Consider the following 9,758-nt stretch of genomic DNA (forward strand, 5'->3'; position numbering starts at 1 on the left):
TTAGTTTAACCATCTCATTTGTTATTCCTCTCACAGCAGAGGAAAGCAAAGTAAGTTGTAAAAATGGAATAATTATATTTCCTATTCTTGGGCGGCACATTTGTTCTTTCTTAACAGCATTAGAACAAATTCAGTGAAAACTCCTCGTATGAGTGCAAAAGTTAACAACTGTTTATAAAATAAAGACTAGAATTCTGCATAGTGGGGAAGAGGCTGTACCCATCCACAGATCAGAGAGATACAAACCTAGAGAAAATGATTTGTGAAACTTCTTTAAAGATATTCCTCCAACTTAATCCATAATTATAGCATTCCCCACTTATTTTGCTGGAGCTTCATCATTCTGTCCCCTCTAGAGAAGAATAATCTCTTTGATAAAATAACTCTCATTTACCTCCAGTGTTGCTGGGATTCCCACGCATAAACCTGCGTAATTAGGGGCCCACAGGACATCTACATTCCTTGCCTGTTTGTCTCTCAAAAACTCATTCATTTTCAGTTTCCCTGAAACATCACACATGTTCTTGCCTTCCCTTCATTCTGCTCAGGCCCCAGTGCCCCGCCTCAGGGCAGCACACTTTCTAGAACTTTCCTGAGACATGGCACCTCTGTCAAAATGCCTGTGGCCTGAGTTCTGGTAAACAATGAAAGGCATGTGAGGACTTGTGGGCATAAGAAGAGTTTTGCCTTTGTGCTTTTTGTCAGTGGGAAGCCAAGGAGGCTGGCTCCATTTCAACCTCCAGACTTTCTTTTTATGAAGATAATGATGATCCCAGAGTCATATTATTGGCCTCCCTGCAGGCACTGAGAGGCAACCAGCCTCATGTGCTCATGTTCCTTTGCCTTTCATTTGAAAATGACATGTCGGGGCACACAGACTTGGTCAAGAAATTTTAAGAGAAGAATTTCCAAATTTAATTAAATAATATTTAATAATAGTATCGTTAGCTCATTTGCACAGTGTATTGCAACATGCAAAGGCCTTTCACATGTATTATGCCATGTCATACTTGACACATTGGACCTGTCTTCAAGACCACACAACTGTTACAGCAAATGTTTCCCTCTGTCTCCATTGGGAAGTGTGACAGAAACTGAATATCTGCCCTTGACTCTTTTGCACTTGCCATCCTATTCTCACGCTTTTCAGTATAGACTAAATCCTTCCCTAATCTAGTGCCCCTTGTACTTCTCCTTTCATAGCCTAGCATTTAAGCTAAAATTAGGATTCAGGGCCATATTCTTGTTAATATCCCTTATAAGAAGGTGTGTTTCTGTTGTGTTAGCAACCTGTGTAGCTCATTCTTAGTCCGGACTTGCAACTAGCAAACTCACAGAATGAGAGCAAAGCACAGGTGGGCTGGCCTACAGGCCATTCTTTCCTCTTCTTTTCTGCAACAGCTTGCATCTCAAACAGTCCCCCAAGAGGATTATTTGATGAAATTTTGGCATATGGAAAATATAAATAGACTTTGTAAAATGGTATGGATGAGCAGAGATTTTTTGGAACTAATATATGAGAGAGAAAATGAACAACATTGAGATGGGAGTTGGATCCATAAACTCAAACTGAAGAACTGCTTTCTTTCTCCACAAAGACTTCAAAATACTAAATGGGCTTTGTGCCAATAGGTCCTCAGTGGGCTATACTACTGGGAGTTTAGGAAGCAAAATGAAGGACAAAATGTTCAACAAAAAAACCTTTTTATTGACTATAACATACATACAAAAAAGTATGTTGTGTATGTGCATTGTGTATGTGTGTGTGTGCATATTTCCTAGCTCTGCTCATGGAAAAGGCTTAGAAGCAATGATCAAACCAGTAGCAATAAGCATGCTTGAAACTGAGCAGGACCCTGTAGGGCTCTCCTGGGTACAAAAGTCTTTCCCTGCCTCCCATTTCATGTTTTTCGGAAAAAGGCTTTGGCCTCCTAGACCTTACCTGAGTTCTAAAGGACAGATTCAAACAGTTACTAATTAGGGAAGGGAGGGAATGCAGAAACAAAGGAGGAGCAGACAAGAAACAAAAGTGTAGATGAAGCAGAGTCCTGGTTCCTCCTCGAAGGATATACATAACAATATATCTCTGAGTTCTTCTACAGAAACTAAGATCCCCACTCAGGTGGAGGATGGTAACTTCAGACTGAGCACAAGATTCCTGGAGCACTGCCCTGTTACCTCACCACCAACCAATCAGAGAAACGTCATGCACCCTGCAGCCCTCCCTCAAAATTTTGCCTATAAAAACTCTTCCCTGAAAACCATCAGGAGTTCAGGCTTTTTGAGCATGAGCTGCCCATTCTCCTTGCTTGGCCCTTCAGTAAAACTTTTTCTGTTCCAACTCTGACGGTTCAGTTTGTTTGTCTTCACTGTGCTTTGGGCACATGAACTTGGATTCTATGACATCCTTAGTGCCCAGATTGTAGTCTTGAAATGCCATTTCCCACTAAAGGAATCTAGACAAATTCCAGGTTTGGGGTGGAAAATGTAGGATATGCACCTGGAACATCTTGTCATAATAGATAGTGAGGAAGCTATCAAACACCACCAGGGCTATGTCAGAAACACCCTGGAGCCAACTTGAAAAGGCTTCTATTGGCCAAAGGGTGACAATTTAAGCTTTAAAAAGGATAATAATTATAATCACTTGAAGCCCATCAAATAAGTTGAAATCCATGACTTCATAATGATATTTTAAAAAATTGATCTCCTTCAGAGGATGGTAGGGAACCAATTATTTTTGTGAACATTGGTAGATGAAGGAAAAGAATCATTTATTCTGTTTTTCCTATATGAATGGTATCGTGGGGTAACCAAATAGTAGATGAGGGAAAATGTTTATTTATAAAAGTGTTCCAACGGATGGATTAATAAGTAGAAAAGAAATGATAGAAGTAGAATATCACCCTTTTGCAACACCCTTTGGATGAATAAGTCTTGGCATTACGCACCAACAGCTGCTATCATTGCAAAAAGAGAGACAAGCAGACATACCACATGGCTCTTGGTGAAAGAACAAATTAGCACCTAGAGTCTTGCCAAGAGATCAAACCTGAGGTTGACCAAGCCTCTGGATTCACCTGCCCATTTGCAGAAAACATAGAAGACAGAGGAGCATGGTGAACTGCCCCGAGAGTGTACAATCAGTAAAGTGCCGATGGTGGGAGTTCTACAGGTCAGATACCCAGAGAAGTTGTAAGAAAAAAGAAAGCGATGGAGGAGAGAACCTGTAGAATATAATAGACTTAAAAGACATGTCAAATTTACAAATGGGTAATGCTGTACTGTAGTACACCAGGATGCATACTTAGGCGATAAAACTACAAAGAAACTCAAGTATGATATGATTAGCTTAAAAGAGTAGTGGTTAACCTTGTGAGGAGGAAGACACATTGACCAGGATGGGACACGTGGAGGGGCTTTGGGGGTGGCTTGCAAAGTTCTGTTTCTTGACCTGGATGGTGGTTGCTAAGGTGTTCACCTCGTACCAATTCATTAAACTATACATTCACTTTGTGTTGTTTTCTGAATCAGTTTTATTTTATAATGGAAAGGTTGAAAGAAGAAAATAGAGTAGCAATTTTAAAATTTACATTTCATGAATGCCATAAAAAACATTGACAGTCAAGAGCAGTTTGTGTCAAGAAGCAGTATGATGGAATGATAGAGAGAATGGGCGTGGGAGCCACCCCAATAGGGTCCGAATCCCAGCTTTGGCCACTTAGAAGCTGGGTAACCCAGGGCAAGTTACTCAGCCTCTTTGTGTCTCAGTTTTCTCATCTGTAAAATGGATGTCATTATAGTTTGTAAATCATGAGGTTTAAGTGAGATGATACATGTGAATGTTTAGAATATTGCCAGGCACAGAGTAAGAGCTGAGTACGTTAGCTATGCTATTTCTTTCTATTTCTTAAAACTTTCGTTCTTTCCTCTTAGTTTTCCTCACATACTGCAGCACTATCTCTTTCTTAAAAATCCCTGGTGGCATGGTGGTGGGGACATTGTCCCCTAGCCCTAGTCTGTGCCACTTTGTCCTTCTATCCTCTGCTCCCCATTCTGTACTTAAAGACCCCCAAGGAGGAACCTAGCAAGGCAGGGAGGGAAAGATCCCACCTGGGCAGAGTCAGAATCTGTTTAATGGTGAGAGAGGAGGGAAAGAGACTTTTCTTATTTGCCCCTGGCTCCTCAGTGTCAGTATATGACACCACATAAGCATGTAATAGATATTTGTTGAAAGGATGAGTGAAAGACCTTGCAGAACATGATTTAAAAAGCGCTGTTCAAGTATTCTTTTTTTTCACAAAGAGTCTGAAGTGGTCCATGGCTTTACTTCTGCCTCCCTCCTGCCTTGCTTCTTCCCTGCTGCCCCATTTTGGTATTCACGGCTTTGTATGAGTCTGTTAGTCTAAATGTATCTCTTGGCAAAATGTGTATATTGCACTTGTTCTCCCTTTAGAACGGCACACATTGACCCTAGCCCTATACCTGCTGGTCATCTTGCTGCTGCCCCTCGGAGCGCCTTCCTGCCCAGCAGACCTGTTCATCCTGTCCCCTCTCCCTCTGATGTCCTTCCTGTCATTATTCCCATACTTGGCACCTTCCCATCCTATGGGTACAGTGTAGACGAGTTCATTACGGCAAAGCCTTTCTTGGCTAGCCTCTTACGGGTCAAGGTCTCTGTCCCCTGCCTGTTGAATCTTCCTGTTTTCCTTCAAAGCACTTACCATGTGTTCTTTTTGTTGAATACATGGAGGAGCAAATGGCCATTACGACAGATGACTAGATCCAGGTACACGAATGGAGGTGGGAATGTGAGTTGACCCTCACATTGTCTCTGCCATAACTTTCGTGAAGGTACTAGGACCGTTGAGCTGCCTAGTTTCTGGTTCTCAGTGAGTGCTCGGTAAAAACTTTGTGAATGAATGGATAAAGTGGATAATAGGTGTAGCCTCAGGCTTGGAGTTGGGCAGGTGGTTCTACGAGGTGAAGGATCAGAGTCTCATGAGGAGGTAGAGCAAGGAGATGGGGAATCCAGGGCAGGGGTGTTCACAACCTTAAGGAAACGTGCAATTTTACTATAGGGAGGGGGACCACCCCATAACTTTATCAGAGATGGACCGGGAGGCAGGGCTTAGGAACTGGGGCTGAGGCCAAAGCCAAGGACTAGGGCCTGGGGTTGGTGAGCAGGAGTGCTGGACCTAATGGGTGCCCAGGGGGCAGTCCTTGAGACCTGACTCTGGCAGGCATTTCTGAGATTCCTGAGAGTGACTGATGACTAGATTCCATCAGGGGTGTCAGCATGGCCTGCCCCTGTCAGGGTGCTGTAGGACTTGGGGTGGCCTGTATTTGCAGACAGAGTAGAGCTTAGAAAGGCTTGACTTTGAACTTTGTTTTTGTCACTTCGTGACTGTGTGACCTTGGGCAAGTTCTTAACTTCTCTGAGACTTGGCTTCATTGTCTATAAAATGAAGATCAAAATACCTACCTTCTGTGGCTGTTTTGAAGATGAAATGGGATAACATGAAACGCCTTGTCCAGTATTGCTCACACCTAGCTATGGAGAGTTTTAACAAGGCACACACACGTGGACCTGGCTGTTGGTGATTATGACTTAGGAACTCTGGGGTGGGTTCCAAGCGTCTATGGTTTTAGAAAGTTTACAGATGATCACAAAACTCAGGCTGACTTGAGCAGCATTGGATTGCCATAGTAAGGCAATGAGAAATGGTAGCTTCTTTATGCACCTCCTCCTTCACTGCCATCACCTCCAATTCTTTCCTATCCTTTTCTCCTTTTTTTTTCTTTGGTATTAGGTGTGGGCATAAGTGGACTCAGTCATGGGGTGCGTGCGGAAGCAGAGGCATGAAAAACAAGTAAAGGCCGACAGTGTTCCTGTTGGACATTGATTCTAGCAAATGCTGGATGAAAGCTACAAGACTGAGGTCCTGCTGCTAATTAGTCGGCTTTAAATGTCTGGAACGGCGAAGATGAAAGTGTGAAAAATGGTACTTTCAGTATTTCGTCTGAAGGAAATGTCTTATACATGCTTTTCCAGTTTTTCTAGATTTTAAAAAATGACTTTCTGCTAGAGAGCTTTTGTCAAACAAAGCACACCCATTTTAAAATAAAGGTTGTAGAGTGGTTTAATTTACTTGTTCAATGAAAATTTACCGAGTGCCTACTGGGCACGTGACACTGGGCTAAGAATCATGGAGATATGATTTCATTCAATAAATATTTAATGAGCATGGCTCTAGGGTGTTGGGATGTATCAGTGAAAAAAGTAAAAACCAGATAAAAATCCCTACCCTCTTGGAGCTTACATTATGAGAGGGAGAGAGAGGCAATAAAAAAGTAAACATAGTAAGTAAATTATAAAATGTTAGAATGTAATAAAATGTTAGAGTATTTTAAATAAGATAGTTAAGGAGATTCATTGAGCAAGTACTTGAAGAAGGAGCAGAAGTTTTACTATGTGGGTATCTGGAGTAAGAACATTTGAAGCAGAAGGACCAGCCAGTGCAAAGGCCCTGAGGCCTGCAGGGGATGTCTGAGGAAGAACAAAGGGGCCAGGGTGGTCTCAGTGAAGTGAGAGAGGTTAGGTAAAGGGCGATGAGGTCAAAGAGAAAATGGCCAGATTACGACAGGTCTTGTCAGGCATTTAGGACTTTGGCATTTATACTGAGTGAGATAGAATGCCACTGGGGGGTCAGGAGCAGAGGGGGCTTGGACTTGTATTAGAACAGGATCACTCTGGCTGCAGCATTGAGAAGAGATTGTAGGAGGGCAGGGCTACAAAAGAGGAGACAGTAAGGAGGCTTCCAGAGGCTTGGACTAAGATGGTGGCCATGGAAATGGTGAGAAGTGGACATATTTTGGAGAAAAATTCAGCAGGATTTCCTGACAGGTTGAAGTGGGTGTAAGAGAAAGAGTGGAACTACTGACTCTACAGTTTTTTGTTTTGGTTTGGTTTAGTTTTTTTGTTTGTTTCTTTGGTTTTGCCTGAGCAACCAACTGAAAGGATGGAGTTGCTTTCAAGATGGGGGATAGTGGGTAAAGATATTTGGGGAAGGAATACTAAAGTTTGCTTTTGGTCATTGGAGTCTGACTCTCAAGTGGAGATGTCTGGGAGGCACTGATTGACTAAGGGTCTAGATTTAGGAGAAGCACCTGGGATGAAAGGCACATGTGGACGCCATCAGGGTAGAGATGGTGTGTAAGGCCAGGGACTGCATGAGATCACTGGGTAGTACAGCTGGAGAGCAGGACAAGGGCAAGGCCTAAGCCCCAGGCTCCCCAAGAGGTCTGGAGGAACCCGCAAAGGAGTCTGATGAGGAACGTCCGGTGAAGTGAAAGGGAAATCAGGAGAGTGTGGTGCCCTGGAAGCCGCGGGAAGCAAGCATGGAGGGAAGAGGGTGAGAGGATCTGCGCCAACCTTGCTGGAGGGTCAGGTTAGAGGAGGGCTGAGAAGTGACTGGTGGGTTCAGTAAAGGGGAGGCTTTTGTCACTCTGACAAGAGCAGAGTCTGTGGTGTAGAGGCTGAAAGCCAGTGTGGATGGGTTTAAGAGAGAAGGGGAGGGGAGGAATTGGAGACAGAGTAGAGGGATTGGAAGTAGCCAGTAGGGGAATTGGGGGCAAAAGAAGTTTCTCAGTTTGTTTTCAGTTTTTAAATGGGAGTGACTATAGCAGTTTTGTGTGACAATGAGAATAACTGAATAAGAAGAGGAGGGATTCTTGGTGCTGGAGAGAGAGGAGTTGGTGGACCCATGTTCTTGAATAGGTGGGAATGGATGGATCTAGAGCATGGGGGTGTGGGGGGGTGGCACTAGGTGGACGACTATAGTCTGGGCGGGGGAGAAGGCAGGACACACAGGTCCTGATGCCAGAGGGTGGGTAGCGGGGTGAGTTTGTGGATTTCTTTTCCGCTGGCTTCAACTTTCTCAGTGAAATAGGAAGCAAGGCCATCATCTGAAAGTGAGGATGGTGGAGAAGCTATCAGAGGCCCGAGGAGAGTGGATAAGGTATTATTACGTGGTTGTCTAGGAGAGTGGAAAACAGACACGGTTGCCTGGCAGCGGCAAGAGCTCACTGATGTTCCTCATCACGAAGTTGAAGTGGGATCACTGAGTGTGGCTGTGAGTTCTCCCCCAGCTGTGTTTAGCTGTTCAGGTGCAGGCAGTTTGCTGGATTTAACCAGGGTTGAGGTTTTGCCAAGTGAAAAAGCTAGAGGGGCCAGGGAGTCATTACGATGACTGACCAGGTGATTTCAGTGGGCAAAAAAGGGAAGAGGATGAGGGACGGCAAAAGGTGGCGGGATCAATGGATCCGGGCTCCCAGTGGCTGAAGGCCTGTTGTAGTTGGGGCATGAGGTGAAGTGAACTGGAGAGCTAGGTGGTGAGGGGTCAGACACCGGGATGGATGAAAAATGAGAATGTGGATGGCGTGGTCATTGTTCACCACCACACCTGACTGGACTACACTTTTTATTCCTCCTTCGAGTTAGATATGGCCAGTGACTAGTTCTGGCGAATGAAATGTGAGTGGAAAGGACGTACCCTGTTTCTAGGCCTGGCCCGTAAGAAATCCTCTCCTGCTATCCCATATCCTCCCTCTCTTCTGTCTGCCAGCTGGATGCAGAGAATCCAGCAAAAGAACTGTTAGACCTGGGAAAAGGCGGCACCTCAAGTCAGAAGGATCCTGGGTCCCTGCATCACCATGTGGAAGGCTCTCCACCCAACCCCAATACGGTGATGTGCCACGAGCCAGGAATAAGCTCAGGCTGTGCTTAGTTTGTTCGATTTTGTGATATTTATAAAGCATCGATCCCACCCTGGCTAAATCAGAGATGCTGAAATTATTGCTCTGGGAGGGTTTGTTCATCGGAGTGAGTAGCCGAGGGGAGATGTCAAACACAATTGTCAGAGGAGAAGCGTTCAAGTGACTAAGAGGACCGGTTGGATGTTCCATCTATGTGTGTGTTGAAATCACCAAGAGAAGGGAGAGAAACAGTGCGGGAGAGAGTGACAGTGAGCCAGGAGCTAAAGTAATCAAATGACCAGAAGGGTCATAGCAACCGGGAGAGGTAGCGAGTGATAGAAGGTGACAGCTTGAGAGAAAGGCTGAGGGTTTTAGCAAGGAAGGAGGGAGAGTGGTATGGAGGCAGTGTTGCGGGGCAAGGAGGACACCCACTCTGCCTCCAGGCCCAGAGATGTCAGAAGAAGGAGGGGAAACATCACCGCTGCCTGCGAGGGGAGCAGTGCCCTCAGGAGGGGCTCCAGCTGGAAGGAACATTCAGAGAAGAGGCTGAGGATATAATAGATGTTGCTGAAGAAGGATTGTGAATCCAGAGGGCGCCCTGCACACTGCAGTGGGGGGGGGGGGGTCTTGCGGTTTGAGAATCTTGTGATTGGAAGGTGGATACCATATGAGGGATGTGAGGAGCCTGATGGGAAGTAAAGAATGAGAGAAGTGGGGCGACCTGGGAGCCTGGGCTTCTCGTGGCCAGTGATACAGACAAGGATAGCAAACATGGTACAATTAGTCCTGGGGGACCCAAGGCCAATAGTGGTGGCTCCCTGGGACTCAGTTTTGAGTCCTGTTGGCGGATGCAAGTATGTCTGGTGAAATATGGAATTAGTCCCACTCAAAGTCTCTTCTCCAGCTCACAGGATCCTTACTCAGCCCTGAGGATGGGAAGAAAGTAGGTCCAGGGGAGTTAGGTCTAATAGATGTGATGAAGATACCACCCCACTTGCAGG

General features: G+C 45.0%; 1 protein-coding gene across 1 annotated transcript in view; it reads left to right on the forward strand.

The window, feature by feature from the left end:
• TMX1 (thioredoxin related transmembrane protein 1) overlaps positions 1–5,829 on the forward strand; it is a 112,456-nt gene extending 106,627 nt beyond the window's left edge. Inside the window, exon 9 of the mRNA XM_007192852.3 lies at positions 5,814–5,829. Within this exon, the coding sequence (XP_007192914.2) occupies position 5,814 (1 nt within the window). The 3' untranslated portion in view covers positions 5,815–5,829. The remainder of the gene's footprint in view (positions 1–5,813) is intronic.
• Positions 5,830–9,758: the final 3,929 nt, after the last annotated feature.

Source organism: Balaenoptera acutorostrata, chromosome 3 (genome assembly GCF_949987535.1).
Source record: "Balaenoptera acutorostrata chromosome 3, mBalAcu1.1, whole genome shotgun sequence".
Classification (NCBI taxonomy): Eukaryota; Metazoa; Chordata; class Mammalia; order Artiodactyla; family Balaenopteridae; genus Balaenoptera; species Balaenoptera acutorostrata.